The 19,748-nt window shown below is 43.9% G+C and overlaps 1 protein-coding gene across 1 annotated transcript; it reads left to right on the plus strand.

The window, feature by feature from the left end:
* Positions 1-400: 400 nt before the first annotated feature.
* Positions 401-12,974, plus strand: LOC134405632 (serine protease 27-like). Its single transcript, XM_063136873.1, has 6 exons — positions 401-458; positions 2,029-2,049; positions 3,148-3,310; positions 6,666-6,940; positions 9,101-9,270; positions 12,756-12,974. Exons 1-6 carry the CDS (start codon positions 401-403, stop codon positions 12,972-12,974), a joined length of 906 nt encoding a protein of 301 aa, XP_062992943.1.
* The last annotated feature ends 6,774 nt before the right edge of the window (positions 12,975-19,748 follow it).

Raw genomic sequence — 19,748 nt, forward strand, 5'->3', positions numbered from 1 at the left:
GAGGAGCTCATTCTACAGCCAGGGTGCCACAGCAGAGAAGTCCCTCCTCCTAGTAGCCATCTGCCTCACTTCCTTTGGCAGGGGCTCACAGAGAAGGAGCCCTGAGGATGTTCTTAGGGTCCGGGCAGGAGGCGGCGTTCCTTCAGATAACCTGGGTTCATATCTGGGTACAATTCAAAGCTGCTGGGATCCAAGGGATTGAGGGACAGTCAAATTCTGGGTTGCATCCCCAGATTCAGGGGGGAGGAAGTGATATTCACATTATCCTTTCATCCTTGAGATGAAATTTCATACCACAGATACCAAACCACATTGACACTGAAGGAAAACTTTTTTTTTCTGGAACTGACTACAGCTGAACTACGTGGAGGACATTTCTGGACAGGATTTCAGAAGAGCCATGCAAATTCCACCCTCCTTGCTGGCAATATGGCTGCTGCAGGTGACCATGGTACAAGGTGACTGCTGATGGTTAACATCAATCATAAAGCTTGTTATGTGCTTAGTTCACTTACTACACAGATAAACCATAGTGCATTTCATACTCACAAGGAAAACACCTAACGATCTATTTGCTCTAGGCCTATAACCACAAATAGATCTCCCCTAGTCCTTCAGCTTTATGACATCTGTCATGGGATCACTTAGTCCTAAGCACATCACAGGTGTGCAAACTGGAGTTACTTTCAAAAGAGGGAGGGAAAACTCTGCACAAGCTCAGATGTAAAACCCTGCACAAACTCAGGTGTACTCTCTTTTTACTGTTAATCTCTGGCCAGCCACTGGACTGGTGGGCCAACTAAAGCTGGGTTGTGAGTTGATGGAAAAGTCTATTTCCACAGGAAGCTCCCCTCTCTTACTTCTATTGCTGCTAAGTACAGGCGTGTAAAAGATTCGGGGGGGATATTTTCCCTTTATAGCAAATTGCCTGGCAGTAGAACACTAGGAAAGGATAAGGGGATTATTGGAACTTGTTGGACAAAGTGAAGCCTTCATTGGGCTTAACTTGGCCTAGAGCTGCTAGCAGCTTAACTCCTACTTAGCATGTTCCAAGGTAGAGGTCCAACATTAAAATTGACCACATCTGGACCAGCTTAAGAACCCAAGATGTGCAACAAGTCTTTTGTCCCTTTGCTCCTTCCTTCATTCTAGGGTGACCAACTGTTAGGATTTCCCGGGATTTCTCTGGGTTTTTGTTCTATCCTGGGTGTCAGGGGGGGGGACTTTCTGTAATTTTCTACAATGTCCAGGAATGACACTTCCCCTTTAAGACCACCATTAGTGTGGTGGGGAGGAATTATGTGCTTTCAGGAGGTGCATCATTAAACACACACACCCCTGCTCCAACTGGGGCCTTAAAGGGCAAAGCGTGTCATTCCCGGACATGATAGAAACAGCCCTGATTGGAGCAGGAGGGGCAGGAATGACACACTTTCACCTCTTCCACTCTGTTGGACTGGAGGAGGGGAAAGCGTGCTTTCCAGGGCCTCCAGAAAGTACATCATTCCCCCTTGCTATGCTAATGGTACATGCTATTAGTGTGGCAGGGGGAAATGACGTGTTTTGTGGAGGCCTCAGAAAGCGTGCTCCCCTGCCCCGAGTGTCCTCTTTTTTGGTTTCCCAAATATGGTCACCCTATTCACTACAAAACATGATTGTACCAAAAAGTCTTTAATTGACCATAGTTTCCCATTTCATTCAAACCAGGAAGCTTTAAATCAACCTAGGATATTAAACTAGCTTTAAACCATGGTTCAATATCTTGGTTTGCTCCAAAACTGGTAAGTATAGCTTTCTGGTTCAGATGACATGAGAAACTATGATTAAATGGATATTTCTTGGTTCTCTCATGGCTACATAAAGGGGTTCTTGTATAAGCAAAAGGCTTGTTCATATCTCTGTTTAATAAGCCAGGATATGATGGCTTGAACTAGGCCATTAAAACCAGAGTCCCTTCTCCTTGCTCCTATATGCAATCCTATGTTGTGCCTCTTATCTGAAATATCTTTCCTTTTCTTATTTCCTCAGCTGCTTTGAACTCAACTACAGGTAAGAGGCTCTTCAATATACTGGCACATTTCTGCACTGGGACAGATAGAAGCCTGGTTCAGACAACACACTAAACCATGCTGCTTAGCCACAAAATGGTTAAGGGAATGCCTAGCATCACTCCAGGGCATTTAGGGGAGGAATGCAGCCACCACAAAAAATAATGGTGAAGAAAATGTGGAGAAAATTCTGACCTTTTATTCCTAGGAGGTAAGAAAAGAAAAATCTCAGGAATTTCATGAACGTTTTCTTTCCCCATGAAAGGGTCTTCTGTTTTTCTGCCTCTTTCTCAGGGTGGTTTATAATGTATTTTGAATGTGTATTGGTGGTGGTTTTGATCTCAACTATTCCCTGTGAGGTGCTGAGGATACTGTCTATATTATTCTTTCTATTACACCTCTCAGCATTGCGCTATAGTCTCCCAGGCTACCAGCACTGCCTGATCTGAAAAGACCCAATGGGAGGAATAAAATTCCATGAGGTCTTTCCCTGGGCAGGAAGTTCAGGAAGCCAAGGAGGCCACAGGCTGTCAGACAGATGAATGTATGATGAAAGACAAGACACTCACACACACTCCTCAGTCTTCTCACAAGTAAGGCAAGCATGAGAACCCTGAACCAAACCCATGAGAATTTCTCAAAAAATTCTCCTCCTTTGAATTTATTTTCGAAAGCAATTTCTTTTCTATCAAAATGAATGTGAATTTTCATAGGAGAAATATTCAGCACAACAGCTGCATTCAACAAGGGTAATTAGAGAAATCAGCCAGCACATTGGAAAGAGGGGATTTAACAAGCCACCGTGGCTTATTAACCATCCTCATGTCATGTGAACCTGGTCAAAGTAATAACAATAAATGTTAAATATTAACTTACCAGAAGGATAACCTTTAAATCCAGGAGAGTTGATCAATGAAATGCAAAATACTACCTTAATCCAGGAGCATTGATCAAACCTTTGCATACACATATTCGCAAGCTAATTCTGAGAAAATTTGTTTCTGGGTATGCTCCACCTCTCACGTTGTAAGAGTTTGATTCTGCCAGTATTGCAAAGCATTATGATAAATCCTCTGATTTCCTCTCCTTCTTTACACAGCTTGTGGGCAGTCAATAAACTCGCCACGAATTGTTGGGGGCCAACCAGCCTCTGATGGGTCGTGGCCCTGGCAAGTCAGCATTGTAAAGAACAACTACCACACTTGTGGAGGCTCCCTCATCGCAGAACAGTGGGTGTTGTCTGCGGCTCATTGCTTCTCTGAGTAAGTATCCAATATATGTTGCTGGAAAATGAGTATAAAGTTTCACCCCAGAGGCAGCCGAAAGGCCGGGCTAAAATTCTGTGCCTTTACTACCAATCAGCTGCCACCCAGCATCTTGATCTCATTATTCCAAGCTCCCCAACCCCAACCAGGTGTGAGATAATAAAATGGTCTACTGTGCAATCCACAAAAGCTCTATTCTAGGGTGACCATATGAAAAGGAGGACAGGGCTCTTGCATCTTTAACAATTGGGTTGAAAAGGAAAGTTCAGCAGGTGTCATTTGTATGTACCGGGAACCTGGTGAAATTCCCTCTTCGTCACAACAGTTAAAGCTGCAGGTGCCCTGCCCTCTTTTAAATCTGGTCACTCTAGTATAGCTCCTGCAGCTTTAACTGTTGTGATGAAGAGGGAATTTCTCCAGGTTCCCCATATATACAAATGACACCTGCTGAAATAAATTCCCTTTTCAATGCAGCTGTTAAAGATACAGGAGCCCTGTCCTCTTTTTCATATGGTGGTCACCCTATCTATTCAGCAAATAGACACCTTTTCACAGCTGAAGGGAGTGTGAATGCTAAAAGCTCTCCTCCAAGCATAATTAGCCTAACAAAACAAGGCAGTGAAGGCATTTATAATTTTGACGCCGTTTTATTTTGAGGGACATATGTGTTAAAGAAAACCCTTGCATTTCTGGGCTGCAGTGATTCTGGCCGGCGAGATCACATTACATCAGTCCTTTTACAACTTCCTTGGCTGCCAGTCCAGATCCAGGCCTGATTCAAAGTGCTGGTATTGACATTTAATGCCCTAAACGGTTTGGGGCCAGGTTATTTGAAGGAACGCCTCCTCCCATATGTACCTGCCCAAACCTTAAGATCATCCACAGGGGCCATCCTCCGTGAGCCCCTGCCAAAAGAAGTGAGACAGGTGGCTACTAGGAGGAGGGCTTTTTCTTCTGTGGCACCCCGGTTATGGAATGAGCTCCCCAGAGAGGTCCACCTGGCGCCTACACTGTACTCCTTTCGTCGCCAGGTGAAGACCTTTTTATTCTCTCAGTATTTTAACACTTAATTTTAACTTAAATTTAAATTTTACTGTCCTAACTCTGTATTTTAATCTTATATCAATTTTGCTGCATGGTTTTATCCTGGTTGTGCTTTTTATACTGTATTTTGTATTTGTGCATTTAACCTGTTGGTTGTTTTATTATGGTTTTAATTTTTGTGAACCACCCAGAGAGCTTCGGCTATTGGGCAGTATAAAAATGTAATAAATAAATAAATTGTAAAGGCATTAATGCTAAATATTGCCAAATACAATAATTTTATCCTTAAAACTCCATGAAGCCAAAAGCTCCCATAAGTGGGAATGTTGGAGAACATTCAGTTCAGAGAACACAAATGTAAATGTTTACAAATTCAAATGTTTAGGAGAATTCAATAGACATTTTTCATTGTTAAATTGTTTGGCAGCTTTAAGAATAGCAAAAAACAGCAATACCCTTTCTTTCTGATTGCACACAAAGGAAGGGAAGTTCACACAAGTTTGCACCAGTTTCTCTTGTACAAAGATTTGGCATCAGGCCTTTAATGGAGGGGTTCCTATAAACTAGTTGCAAGAAATTATTCTAAATTCACCTTACTTGCAATATAGAAAATCTTGTGTTTCTTGAAGGAGCCATTAACCACTGCTTTGTAATCATAGAGTGAGGGTGAATACATGTGAATGATGGCATTTAAAAAAGAATCCTTTCAAATATTAGGCATTGTCAGCATGAGCCTGCAAGCATAATGTCTCAGAAAATTAAAGTTGTCTTTTTTGGAACCTCAGAGTATTTCTATATTAAGGGGAAATTGTGTTGCTTACCCGGGGCTTTGTGCTGCCTTCTTCTTGGATGATTGTTATGGGCTGCATTACACAGGCAGAGATGGGCGACTTCACAGTTTGAACTGAATATTTCCCTTCTAACTGTGCTCTGTTCACTCCTATTGAGACAGCACCAGAACCCACTTTTTCCAAATATTACCACATTAAAAGTGTTTCTTTTAATAACAGGATTTCTAGGGGATGGCATAGGAGATGTCCTGGTTGTTGATGGTGTCGTGTAATGGACCCACAAACTTCTGTGAGTGGACAAATCCCCCCCCCAAAAAAAATGTCCTGATTCCAGAGCAATTTTCTAGGCTGGGGGTTGCAGCTGATTTGTGAAGACATTTAAGGCACATCCCTATATTTTATTTAGGCATTGCCTGAGGATTCAGGGCTTTTCTACATGAAGCTTTTAACCCACCACTATACTGAAGCTTCTGCTTCCGGATTCTTTGAGCTTCTGCACATGAGCAATTTATTGCATGCTCATGATTGACCACTCAGGGAAGTTTGTGGGTCCAATACACAATGTTGTCCACCTCCAGGATGTCTTCTGCACTTTTCCCAGTAAACTTGCTTTTAAAAAAATTAAAAGAATGCAGTATTTAAAATTATCTTGGGATGGCGTAGCACTATAATTCTGCCACGAGATGGTGCTGTTTCAGTAAACATAAGCACATTGCAAAGAGGGGATGTTTTCAATTCAAAATCACGTGGTCACCATCTAAAGGAGCATAACGTAAATGCAGGAAGACTCCAGAAGAGGAAGAAATAGGTAAGGGTGCAGGGGGGTTTCCTTAATGTAGAGACACACTCAGTGTGTTAAAAATCTGATCCGCTACACATAGTTGTTTTTTTCCTGGGTGCTTTCCTTTTCTGCCTTTGTATATATTCCAGTACATAACCTCTAGATGGCACTGTAGTATAGTGGGATTGCTCAACAACACTAGGGTTTCATCCTGCCTTTCCCAGATATACCAGATTGTCCTCGATTCAAAAACCACACAAGCTAGAATGGTTGCAAAGAATAGGAGTGGCCCTGGAGGATGACAATGTTAGGTAAAACACACACAAACTACCGTGTAGAAAGGATATCAATGAAAGCCCTCCAACAGCAACACTACTTGAGTTATGCAGCTGCTATAAAAGATACAACACCGTCATGACAGATACGGCAGAACAACTCTCCAAGTTCAACTGCAAAGGTGTTGATTTTTTTATATCTTTCTGCAGTGCTTCCTCCTCCTGTCCCAGACTGAGCACATATTGAATATGGCTGTCCCACCAATGTAACAATGACATATTTCTCCCACCCTCTTCAGTCATTGGGTTATAGCATTCCTCTCCCCAATTTCCTCACAGATCTCCAGTGTCTCATATAATTTCTCCATCAACACAACATGTTCTGAGGTCCTGGAAGTCTTGCAGAAACCCCGGGGCTCAGCTCTGTAAGCTCTTGTTGCAGTTTGCTCTTCTGTTCACAGATCCACCTACTTTGACAAATACGAAGTGTTGCTGGGTGCCTATAAACTCTCAAACCTCTCAAATAACGCGGCATTCTCAAATGTGAAACGGATTTACCTCTACCCTGACTTCAATGGTGAGACTGACCTTATTGGGGATATCGCTTTGCTTCAACTGAGCACTCCTGTGAAATTCACCAACTACATCCTCCCCGTCTGCCTGCCTGACTCTTCTGTACAATTCCCTGCGAATGCAGACTGCTGGGTCACTGGATGGGGAAATATTCAAAATGGCGGTGAGGAATGTTCTTTGTGGTACTCATTCAGTCCCTGCTGACTTTCACACCAGTGATGACCGTGGTGCCACGAAACCACCAAATGGTGGTCAGGGGAGAGGGGCGGGGCCAGGAAAAGGAAGCATGATAATCTGGGGAACCCAACACTGCCAGAATGGGACTCCAGGCAGCCTAGCCCTGGCCTCTGATCCTGATCTTCTGCACCCTTCCCGTAGAGCAACAGCTAGTCAGTGAAAACCAAAGATGCAAAATGTGTGGGTGGAAAGCAGCAGTCTAACCCCTTTCTCACAGCCCGGAGACACACACACCCCAACATCTGCTGCCACTTGAAAAATGTACTAATTAAGAAAAGCCATAGAAGAGGTTCTGTGGTTCCTGCCATAGCAGTTTTGTTCCTAGAGCAGCCTAAGAAGAAGCACTCAAAGCAGCACTTTCTTGGGCACTCTGGGGACTCTCTAGGAACGAGGCTACTATGGCAGGTGCAACAGAGGGGCTGTTTATATGGCGAATTGCCGCCTTAATAAAAAAAAACCCACACTTTTGCTGCTTTGCGGTAGCGGTGGCTAATCCCGACGCGACAGCAAAAGCATGGGCCTGACCCCTGGCCAGGCAGACAGCAAGGAATCAGGGGTCGCCATCTGCCCGGACATACCTCCACCGTGACTCCAGAGCGAAGATAGATGGCGAATGTGCCATACTCGCCTCATCTCCGACTTTTTTTCTTCGCAGTTTCACCGGAAAGCCCCGTGGTTGGTATGCAGTGGCTGCTGCGTTGTATAACTGACATAGCACCACTGCACACCCACCCCAGGGCTTTCCTTGTATATAGATAGCCCCAGAGCCCATTCTTAGAACTTTTTCTTCTTCTTAATCTTTTGGCAAATGTAATGCCTTCAAATTTCAAACTACATTGCATTCTGTTCCATGTGGAATTGCTGCTGAAAAATACTCAGGTGTCATAGTGACATAATGAGATCTCTCTATATAGTAAAGGGAAGGGCTACGAGTAATGCATTATGAACTTTTCTACATGAGGCATTTACTTTGCGCTCATGATTCCTTACTCACAACTGTTTATGGGCTCTTTAGATAATGATCCTCTGGTTTCACTTCTGCTTTTTCAAAGTACTTTCCGGGGTGGGGGGGTACTACAGAGTAAATGGGGTATTTCTTAAAAATGGCAAAAACGGCACTGTTTCTCCTTGTATATTTGAGCTCTTCTGCTATAGCATGGCTCCACCTAGAGGTTATGTAGTGGAAATGCAGGAAAGAAAAAGCTCTTTGGGTAGAGCTCAGATCTCAATTCTGCAATGAAACCGAAAGCAGATATTGCAGCTAACATCCCCATGTAGAAAATCCCCTATATCTCAACAGTAGTTGTTATTAAAGCAGGTTGGTTTTATATGGTTCTCCTTCAGCACTGGTAGCATGTCAGCACCTCTGCTGAGGGAAATATAGCTTGATCATGTAACCGCTTCCAGCATTAATAAACAAAAAATACTCCCTGTACTCAAGAAGGAGAAAGAGGCAGCAGGGGGCAGCAAAGGTAATCAGTGGAATCTACCACCGTTAGGCGGCCAGCAGCAGTTGCTAGTCATCCCAGGATGGTAACTACCATTGACACTAACAGGGGAAGACAGCTTGTTACCTGACAGGAGAAGCTGCCTATCAGTACTGTCCACAGCTATTCTCCGGGACGGGGGGGGGGGGGGGGGCGGGAGAATGTGGCTTTGTGATTCCATAAGGGTTGCCAATCAGCTCGCCCAAATCCAGCCTCGAATAAATAGTACCGCTTCTGGATATGAGGAAGAAGGTTGTGCAGATGCCCAAACCTAGGGTGGCCATATGGAAATGAGGATAGGGGCCCTGTATCTTTAACACTTGTATAGAAAAGGGAATTTCAGCAGGTGTCCAGATACGAAAGAGGGCAGGGCTCCTGCAGCTTTAACTGTTGTGATGAAGAGGGGATTTCAGCTGGTGCTGCGCGCATAAAAATGACACCTGCTGAAATTCCCTTTTATATGCAACTGTTAAAGATACAGGAGCCCTGTCCTCCTTTCCATATGGTCACCTTACCCAAACTGTGTTGAGTGTACTTTCATGGTGCATCCATTGCTAAAAGCATGGATTCCATTTCTTTCCATTTTTTCTTTCCTACAGTGGGGTTGCTGTACCCAGCAACCCTCCAGGAAGTGAAGGTGCCACTCATAAGCCGAGAAAGCTGCAATGCTCTCTATAACAGTGCCCTAACTCACGGGCTCGGCATGAATCCTGTTGAGACTGGTATGATATGTGCTGGTTATCCTGAAGGTGGAAAAGATTCCTGCCAGGTAGGCTGCTCTGTCTCTTGTTCTTTATACAGCCATTGCCTGTGGTGGACAGGTACACCTCAGAACCTGTCAGAAAGGGCTCCGGCCTAGTTTAATTCTAGCATGGCCAGATGCAAATGGGGACCGGGCTCCTTCAGTTGTAAGGGTTGTGTAGGGTGACCATATGAAAAGGAGGACAGGGCTCCTGTCTCTTTAACAGTTGCATAGAAAAGGGAATTTCAGCAGGGGTCATTTGTATATATTGAGAACCTGGTGAAATTCCCTCTTCATCACAACAGTTAAAGCTGCAGGAGCTATACTAGAGTGACCAGATTTAAAAGAGGGCAGGGCACCTGCAGCTTTAATTGTTGTGATGAAGAGGAAATTTCACCAGGTTCCCCATATATACAAAGGACACCTGCTGAAATTCCCTTTTCAATACAACTGTTAAAGATACAGGAGCCCTGTCCTCCTTTCCATATGGTCACCCTAGGGTGGTGCAGAAGAGGGATTTCAGCAGGTGTAGCTTATAGAACTGTTAAAGGTACCGGGGCACTGCCCTCATCTACATCTGACAACTCTTATTTCATTCAGAAGAACCAGTGGTTCAGAAACATACTCCTGTCGTTAGAGGAATTCACAGCATTCAGGCCTCCTCCCTTTTCTGAGAAGAAAACACGCAGATGCATTATCAATTAGTTAAACTGAAAACATTTGTGTGAATGTAACCCTCAGCAATTTCTTTCTGACTTTGGTTTAGTTGGGAGATGGTAACTGTCCAAGCCTTTCTACATAACGCTTTTATTGTGCACTTGTGATTCCTCAATGATGGTTGTTTGTGGCTCCTTTTCATGACGTCATAATTCTCCAGAGCCATGCCAGCGCTTTGCAACTATTTTAGTAGAGTATTTTTCCTAAAAAGAAAACCCAGTTATGTCCCTGATTGGCGCAATGAAACCTAGGGGGGATCTACACTATTGCTTTTAAAGCGCTTCAAAGCACTTTGAAAGCGTTTTGAAACCTGTATATGCAGTGTGTCCTGGGCCCCAACAGTTGTCAAAACTGTTATAAAGCGCTTTAAAGCAGTAGTGTAGATCCCCCCCTAGTGTATTTTCACAATTCCGCTGTGCTAGAGCACCACCTAGTGGTTGTGTCCTGGAACATATAGAAAGTCAGAGAAAGAAAAGCCCTGCAGGAGCTGATCTTACTCCCACAAAGAATCCAGAAGCAGAAGCCTCGATAAAGGTGCAGGTTAAAAGACTCATGTAGAAAAGCCCACCATCTTTCAAGCCCCCCTCCCCATTCTTCAAAGGAGAAATAAGAGTAAGAATAAGCAGGGGCTGAACGTCCACCTATTGGGAGAAGGTGCTGTACCAGTAGATTTGAAACACCAGCAGAGGGTTGGACTAGATGACCTTTGACATCCCTTCCAACTCTGATGGTGATACAGTGTGGCTATCACCCACATAAAGGAATCTTATTCAATAAATCATTGGTTCTGGCTCAATGAATTGATTAGACAATCAATTCAATCTGTACACATTTGTATGTGAGATAAAACCAGCAGGTTTTAGAAAGCCCCTATTTAAGTCGGGGTGGGCAAATTCTGGGTCTCAGGGAGACTGCATTGCTCCAACCCCAGAACACTGAGGAGGCCACAACCCAACCCTATCACTACCGCAAGTGACTGCCACCACCAAAATCCCAGCAATTCTACCCACAGGGATGCATTATGAACACCTCTCCCCATTCCTCTATTTCCCAGCAGAATTGCACTCCAACCACCCACTAAAGAGCTCCCCATGTGCCTTGTTTCCCGGTAGAACCACTGGGATGTTGTGGGTAGCATCAGTGGCACATTCCATAGTCTGGGGGCCACCACCGAAAAGGCCCTATCCCTCGTTGCCACACTCTGAGCCTCTCTCGGAGTAGGCACCCAGAGCAGGACCTTAGATGTTCAACGTAGTGACCGGGTATATTCACGCCCTACGTAGAGCGCATTGCAGTAATCTAACTTAGAGGTTACCAGAGCATGGACAACTGAAGCCAGGTTATCCCTGTCTAGATTGCTGGGCCACCAACCGGAGTTTGTAGAAAGCACTCCATGCCACTGAGGTCACCTGAGCCTCAAGTGACAATGATGGATCTAAAAGAACCCCCAAGCTATGAAAACGGGGGAAATGTGGTATTATTTCTCTACGCACTGTTTCTCCTTGTGTATTTAAGTGGTTCTGCTAGGGCACGGCTCCACCTAGAGGTTATGTAGCAGAAGAGCAAGAAGGGAACAGCTCTTTGTGTAGACCTCTGATCTCAATTCTGCAACAAAACCGAAAGGAAACACACTGTTTAACAGCCTCGTGCAGAAAAGGTGGCACTTGTCAACTACAATCTTTATGATCACATGACTTAAAAATAAATGTAAACAATTATTAACAATTTTCCCAGCAGACTTTACGGTAGGCCAGAATTGGTATCCCAATATTGCAGATAGAGGTGGGGGTTAAGGCTGAGAGAATCGTGGCTTGCCGAAGGCAGCCTTATGAGTACGTGGCTGAGGGAAGATTTAAACCTTATTCAAGCTCCCTCGCCTGCTCAGCATTCCAAACTGGGGGCTTGTCTGCACACCCTATATACCCCGTCATGGCTGCGCAGTTGAGCCCCATTGTTTAAATGACGCAGCCGCCAACTCACAGCCACAAAAAATCTGCACTTTTTCATAGTGTCATTTTACCATGGCTTTTTCAATTGCTCTGATGTCACCACGTTGTTTCTTCGTCTGTCAGTGGTGGCTTCTGTTCGGATTAAGGAAATGGGCATACCTAGGAGCAGATCCCAGTGCAGGGTAGGCACAGGAATGCAGGGCAGGGGACAGACTCAGCAAGCCTCGTAATGGCTGCCATGGTCATGTAAAAGTCAGGGAATGAAAGTAAGGCCGGTTAAGATATATAATGTATAAATTAAATGAACTGTAGCAGTGCGGATGTGCTGCTACAGACTTTCAACATTGCGCAGAGTTGCCATCTGGAAAAAAAAGGTTTCCGCAATTTCCCACTGCCGCCATTTGACAATGGTGCCGTGATTTTTCCTAGGCTCTCTCCTGCCGTGTAACTATTTCCATTCTGCTTCACAGCAGCAATGCTGCAAGGTTTAAGCGGAATCAGGAGGCAAAGCATCATCATATAACCAGTGTGGTGTAGTAGCTAAAGTGTAGGACTGGGAGTCAGGAGATCCGGGTTCTAATCTCCACTCAGACATGGAAGCCCACTGGATGACTTTGGGCCAGTCACACACTCTCAACCCAACCCACCTCACAGGGTTGTTGTTGTGAGGATAAAATGGAGAGGAGGAGAAGAATTATGTATGCCGCCTTGGGTTCCTTGGAGGAAAAAAGGCAGGATATAAATGCAATATAAAATAAATAAAATATATAAATAAATATAGACATGGCCTGGATGTCAGAGGCTCTGCTAAAAACATGTGCTATCTCCCATCCTCTTTCTCCACAGGGTGACTCCGGGGGACCCTTGGTTTGCCAACTCAAAGGGAGTTGGACCCAGGCTGGGGTAGTGAGTTGGGGAATAGGGTGTGCCCAACCTCGCATGCCGGGTGTCTACACTTCAGTGCCGTCCTATGCCAAATGGATCGAAGCGACGATGAATGGTGGATTTCAAAAAGCCCCTGCTGTGACACTCCTTTTGGCGGCTCTTGCACAGGCCCTCCTATGACACATCCATCTCATTGCCTCCAGCCTGCTAGCGAGCAGCATGGGATATCCGCTCTCAGTGCAACTCTGGCCATAGCTAGACCTAAGGTTTATCCCAGGATTGTCCTGGGGTCAAACCTGTTCATCTAAGTGCCACACAGGGCATCCAGCGCTCAGGCAGGGACGAACTCGGGATGATCCTGGGATAAACCTTAGGTCTAGCTATGGCACCAGTTTAAATATGTCCAAAATCACCATAATGAAATAGGGTGGAGATTCAGAGAACTTTAGGCCTGCTTCTGCCTGATTAATTTGGATGCATCTGTTTTCACCCATTGAAATGGTTTTTAAATTATTGGAGAGTGGTTTTAGTACTATGGCTCATCCCAGGGGTGTTGAACCTTCTTAAGCCCAATTCCATTTTGGAGAAGCCCTTCAGAGCCACATTCTGGTGGCGGGTATGGTTGAAGGCTAAAGCGGTGGGATCAAAATACTCAAAATACCAGCCTATTTTAGCTTGAAGCTCTTACTGCCAGTAACAGGCATTTCAACCTTTTGGGAATGGGGGGAAATGGCACAAGAATTGGGAGACCATCCTAGTGAGATGGTTGAAGGAAAGGGGTGGTGTCAAAGGGGCCATCTGGGGAGCTCTGGATTACCAGATTGGAACTCCGAGAGGGCTGGATTGGGACTCCAGGAGGACCGGATTGGGACCTTGGCCTGAAGATCTTCACCCTTGGATTGTCCCCAAATTACCTGGGAATTGTCGTTTGGAGAAAATGGGAAGGTATTTCCATCCAAGCAGATGTTCACATGCTACTACAAGTGCTGTTTTAGTGTCCATAATTCAAATAAAATAGCAAGAATAGTCCTTTGTGATTTTTACGTAACGTGGGAAGAAGTGGTGAATAAATCCATCCTCTGGGAGGTGTGAGAAATCATTCACTATGAATTTCTTCAATTCTGTCAGTATTGGTGATACATGAAATATCAGGAGATTGTCCTTTACACATAGAATGTGTTCCACAGGCCAGAAAAAGTACCTTCCTATCCAAGAGGAGGCTAGTGCGGTTCACAAGGAGACAGTAAGGGATGCAAAAATGTAAAAAAAATGAGGAATATATTACCAAAAAACAAAATTAAAGGCAACAATAAAAGCAAATTCAATAAATCACGAGAATTTAAATATATCAGAAGCATAAAATCAGCCCAGGAGCCAGGACAACAGTACCGTTATGGGGTATATGAAGACCGCAGAGCAGCTGGATGAATTCTTCTGCCCTTTTTTCACTGTGGAAGATGTAGAACAGATACTTGCGTGTGAACTAACTTCTTCAAGAAGGGAGTTTGAATAAAAGAGGCAAATAGCCGTGACAGTGGCAGGAAGTTGTCTTTACGAGAGGAGGTCATTAGGCTCGCTGGGCCTGCCCCATCCCAACAACCAATAGGAGGTCCCCTTCCTCCCAGGAATGCACCTTCAGTGGCTCCAAGCAAGGACAGACTGGCGGAAGAGCCAGGCTGACTTCACTCTGACTGGAGAAATTGGGGTACGTCCCTGACTTCTCAGCTGCACATCTTCACCTCTTTGTCCCAAGATAGCTTCAAATCTGTAGCTGCGTCATATAACCGACGCAGTGCAGATTCAGAGCCAGCCCAAGGCAAAGACGACATCTAGACAGCCCCTTCATTAACAAACACTTACTTACAAACTGATGCTATGCATCTTTATTTCAAAGTCAGCACAACCAAATTAAGTAAGATTGATTTCCAAGTAAGTGTGTACAGAACTACAACCCTGTTTTGTTTTGTTTTTAACCGAGACTAAACCTATTCAATTCCTTCATCCCATTCTCCCAACGTTTGACTTCTGGTCCCTTTGTGCACAACCCACCAGTAAGTTCCCCTGCCCAAACTCCACCAACATGAACATTTACATTGTTGACGTGCCGTAGGTCTCTGATCCAGTTAAGATAGTCACATTACTTTCTGCCCCTGAAAACTCCACTTGGACCCCTCTTGTGCAGCTTTTAAGCTAAAATATTTTTATTGACCTTGCTGCTGGCCTTCTCGATAGGTTTTTAAATGTGATGTTGCCACTTTTTTAAAAAAAAAAAACCAACAACAACAATTTTTAACATTTTTTATTGTAAGTCACCTTACGAGGACTTGCCCTCAAAGGTAGTGTAGAAATTCAGTAAATAAATGTTAGGTGCAAGATTGCTGGGCTCCATGCCAGGGAACAGTGTGTGTAATCACACTTGCATCTCACATCAGAAACTAGTTGCTACCTGTCCAAGACCCCTTTTGGGGGGGGGGACATTAAACAACTTCGTATTAGGAAGAATACTCTATATTTACTCCGTACAGCACCATGTACACTGATGGTGCTATATAAATAAATAACAATAACAGTAATACTAACTCTCTCTTTTTTAACATATACAAGTTTTTTGAGTCCGCTGAGGTCATACAAACAAACAGTTCCATTTATAGATAGATAGATAGGAGGAGGAAGGAGGTCATTAATAATATGTTGCATGAAGTTCATATCCAACAATATGTTGGATGAAGTTCACTGGAAAGGACAGAAAAAGGACTATAGCCATGACTCCAGATCTATATCTGTTATATGGTTCAGCATTTACATACAAACTGTATTGATATAGAGCAGTGGTTCCCAAAGTGTGCGGCACCGTCCCCTTGGGGGCGGTGGGATTGCATAGGGGGGCGCTAAGAGGCAAGCTCTAAGGCAAGGCGCTAAGGGGGCACTTCAGGTGGTCTTTTCCGTACCAGGAGTTTTGGTTACAGAAGGAAATTTCTGATGGCTATCCTGCACTATGGAGAGTGGTTCAGAAGCTCCTGGTTGCATTTCCAACATCATATTTGGTGGAATGTGGTTTTAGTGTGGTCTGCCTACTTCTCTCCAAGCAAAGAAATTGACTCCAGATTACTAAACGTGGTGAATTAAGACGCATGTGAAGTGACTTTAAACCAGACATTGGGAAACTGGTATCACTTCATCAAGCCCATCCATCACATTAAGAATTTACAGAATAATGAGGTACTCTACCCTGGTTACTAAATGTGATATCTAATATTCTTGCTAAATGACTATCAGACTTTGAAAAGATGATATCACTGGACCAAGTTCATCAATTATGTTTAATTGAATAAACTAAAAAAATGTAATTGGATTTTGAATAAATATTCAATTAATTGTTACTGTTTTGAATTTTGTTATTATCTTCCTTAGTGGGTCGTTGAAAACTGCTATTCTGAATAATGATTTTTATAGGGTAGGGTAGGGGGCACTGGACATGAGTTTGTGGAACCAATGGGGCGGTGACCTGAAAAAGTTTGGGAACGACTGATATAGAGCCTTTCTACATGAGGCTTTTATTGTGTGCTTGTAATTCCTCACTCATGGCAGTTCGTGAGTCTTTTACACAACGTCATCCTCAAGGGCTTCTCCTGTGCTCTGTAACCATTTTAGTGATTTTTTTCATAGTAAGAAAAGTTTGGTATTGAGCTTTACTACTTGAGGCTTCTCACTCACCACTTCTGCTTCCAGATTCTTCGTCGAATTGAGATCAGCTCCTTTCCTCTTTTTCTTTTCTGAGGGTTTTCTTTCTCTGCCTTTCTACATGTTTTCATAGCGCCATTCACAAAAAAACACCAAACTTTCCTTGTTAGGAAAAAACAACAACTGCAATAATAGATGCAAAGCACGGAAGAGGCCCTGGAGGATGAAGCCATCATGTAAAACACCCACAGACTACCGTGAGTGAGGAATCATAAGCACACAATAAATGCCTTGTGCAGAAAGCCTAATTATCTCTGGAAGGCAGTATGAAACCCAGTGCAGTTGTGCAGTTCTGCTATACCACAGTGACACCTAGTGGTTGTGTACTGGAAGATATAGAAAGGCAGAGAATGAGAAAGGGAAAAATGGAGGGAACGTGTAAAGGAACTCATCTTAATCCCACAAAGCATCTGGAAGCAGGAGCCTCAGTAAAGGTGTGGATCAAAAGCCTCGTGTAGAAAAGCTCATAAGCTCTGTCCATGCAATCTGGAAATGGAAGTAGGGAAGTCAAAGCTTCAACATGCTCAAAGTGGAAATATTAATTCAGGAATGCAATATGCCCAATATCGCCTTCCTTGGGGGCAAAGCGATTTTTATTCTGCTTATTGTGGTGATTCATTCAAAGCGTAGGGGCAGCATGTTTTGAACAAATCACAAGTGGAAAACTCATCCGGCCAAACACAAGCCTTGTGCATCACACTTTGAGCATCATTTTGCAGCTTTGCGTCTGTCCAACCATGTGGGTTTTATTCATATAGCAGGGGGGAGGGGGCAGCGATCACAATCCTGTTCCCTGCCTCTTCCCTGCCTGCCTGCGTACACGAAGGTTAGATTGCATTAGGATTAGACTTTAATTTCTTTGGCACCTTTCCACAAAAGCAAATTCTGTTCAAGGTATAATGCATACACCAGGCTCAGTGCCAACACACATCGTCATTAGGCAAACTACTGACATTGCAACTAGACTGAGTCCTTCATCTTCCTTCCTTTTTTTGGCCATCAGCCTCCACTCCATGAAACTGAACCAGCTCCTCAATTTTCCCTAGGTCGACTGGTTTAGCAGCAAAATAACGATGCTATAGGGAGACACTTTTCTCCCTCTCTCAAAATACTCGAACCCGAGGTCATCCCATGAAGCTGATTGGTGGGAGATTCAGGACAAATAAAAGGAAGGACTTCTTCACACAGCACATAGTTAAATTATGGGATTTACTACCACAAGAGGTAGTGATGGCCACCAATTTGGATGGCTTTAAAAGGGAGTAGGATAAATTCCTGGAGGAGAAGGCTACCAATGGCTTCTAGTCCTGATGGTTATGTGCTGCCTCCAGCAGCAGAGGCAGTAGCCCTATGTACACCAGTTGCTGGGGAACATGGGCAGGAGGGTGCTGCTGCACCATGCCTTGCTTATGGGTCCCTGTTCAATAGCTGTTTGGCCACTGTGAACAGAGTGCTGGATTAGATGGACCCTCGGTCTGATTCATCATGGTTCTTCTTATGTTCTTACGTTCTAAGACTTTTGTGTGTGTTGTATTCTCAAGGGACAGCCCATTCACCAGACCATAACACACTTAAAGTGAGTTTTTAGGAAGATCCATCCATATCACTCTAATGCTGCACACACACACACACACACACAGAGAGAGAGAGAGAGAGAGAGAGAGAGAGAGAGCATTGTGGTTGTTCTGCCCCTGAGCACTCTTCTTCCATTTTATTTATTTACAATATTTATATAGCATTCCCTATCTAAAATAGATTCTGGAGTGGTGCACATAGGTATAAAGGTAGTAAAAAGAACGAAGGTTTTAAAAGCAAACTAAAACTGTTCAAATAAAAACAAAGGACCAGTAAAAACAGTGGCTAGTCAAAGGCGTTGAGGAAGCAGGATATAACACTATGGAAGTGGTATGAAAGCTGTATATGGTGTGGTGTGTGTCAATGGCCCCAACAGTTATCAGAGCACTCCAATACCGCTATAAAGCACTAATGTGGCTCCTGCCTTTTATATACCGCTTTCACACCACTTTCATAGCGGAATATCCTGCTCGGTGTAGATGAGCCCTAATTGGTAACCTTTGTTCCGGAAAGCCTGAGGGGGTAGGAAGAAATGAATCTGGGGGAAGGGTGAATCTAAGGCAAAAGAAGGGCAGCTTTTGTCTTGGGAAGAAGATCACTGGACAGCTGAGGGGAAAGCAGGGTTTGCTTGGAGTTGCGCTGCTGAAGGCCTTCATCCTGAGCACAGTGTAAATAAACCGTTTAATAAAACACCACAAGTTTCCAGTGCTCTCCTTCTTGGAAACCGAACTCTGAGTGCTGAAGCCTCTGCAAGTTCACCCCTCTCAGGACTGGGGTGCAGCAGCATAACACTGTTTTGAAATGTTAGAATTTTACTGCACCAATATTAAGTAGTACCAGTCCTCCAGGATTGTACATTGGTTTGGATGGAGATGGAAGGGGCAATTGCATAAAATGCAGCATTCTGGAATTTTGCTATTCAGTCATTTTGCTCCTCATAGTCCTTGACACCAGTGCTATGGTAACTTTTCTAGATAGAGGTAGGTCGTTTTCCATGTTGTGCCATTTCATTTTTATTTATTTATTTATTACATTTTTATACCGCCCAATAGCCGAAGCCCTCTGGGCGGTTCACAAAAATTAAAACCATAATAAAACAACCAACAGGTTAAAAACACAAATACAAAATACAGTATGGTGAGATAGGGTGACCCTATGAAAAGGAGGACAGGGCTCCTGTATCTTTAACAATTGTATTGAAAAGGAAATTTCAGCACATGTCATTTGTATATATGGGGAACCTGGGGAAATTCCCTCTTCATCACAACAGTTAAAGCTGCAGGTGCCCTGCCCTCTTTTAAATCTGGTCACTCCAGTGTAGCTCCTGCACCTTTAACTGTTGTGATGAAGAGGGAATTTCCCCAGGTTCTCCATATAGACAAATGACACCTGCTGAAATTCCCTTTTCTAGGCAACTGTTAAAGATACAGGAGCCCTGTCCTCCTTTTCATATGGTCACCCTAGGTGAGATTCTGCTATCTTTGCTTCTTTGTGTAGAAGCAACGGTCAAAAAAGATGCTGTCCCTTTATTTAAACCAGGAAGCAAATGTATTTATTTTGAGTGATCAAGGCATGATGTAAGCTCTCTTAAAGACTGAGTTTGTGAGCTTATTTTCTCTCTTCCTCTCCGGAATCAAC

The sequence above is a fragment of the Elgaria multicarinata genome, chromosome 11 (genome assembly GCF_023053635.1).
Source record: "Elgaria multicarinata webbii isolate HBS135686 ecotype San Diego chromosome 11, rElgMul1.1.pri, whole genome shotgun sequence".
Taxonomy (NCBI): Eukaryota; Metazoa; Chordata; class Lepidosauria; order Squamata; family Anguidae; genus Elgaria; species Elgaria multicarinata.

Excerpts from the sequence above, each read along its gene's own strand:
- LOC134405632 (XM_063136873.1), top strand. The coding sequence starts at position 401 with ATGCAAATTCCACCCTCCTTGCTGGCAATATGGCTGCTGCAGGTGACC. Across the intron at positions 459-2,028 it reads GCAGGTGACCATGGTACAAG|CTGCTTTGAACTCAACTACA; the intron begins GTGACTGCTGAT and ends TTATTTCCTCAG. Across the intron at positions 2,050-3,147 it reads TGCTTTGAACTCAACTACAG|CTTGTGGGCAGTCAATAAAC; the intron begins GTAAGAGGCTCT and ends TTCTTTACACAG.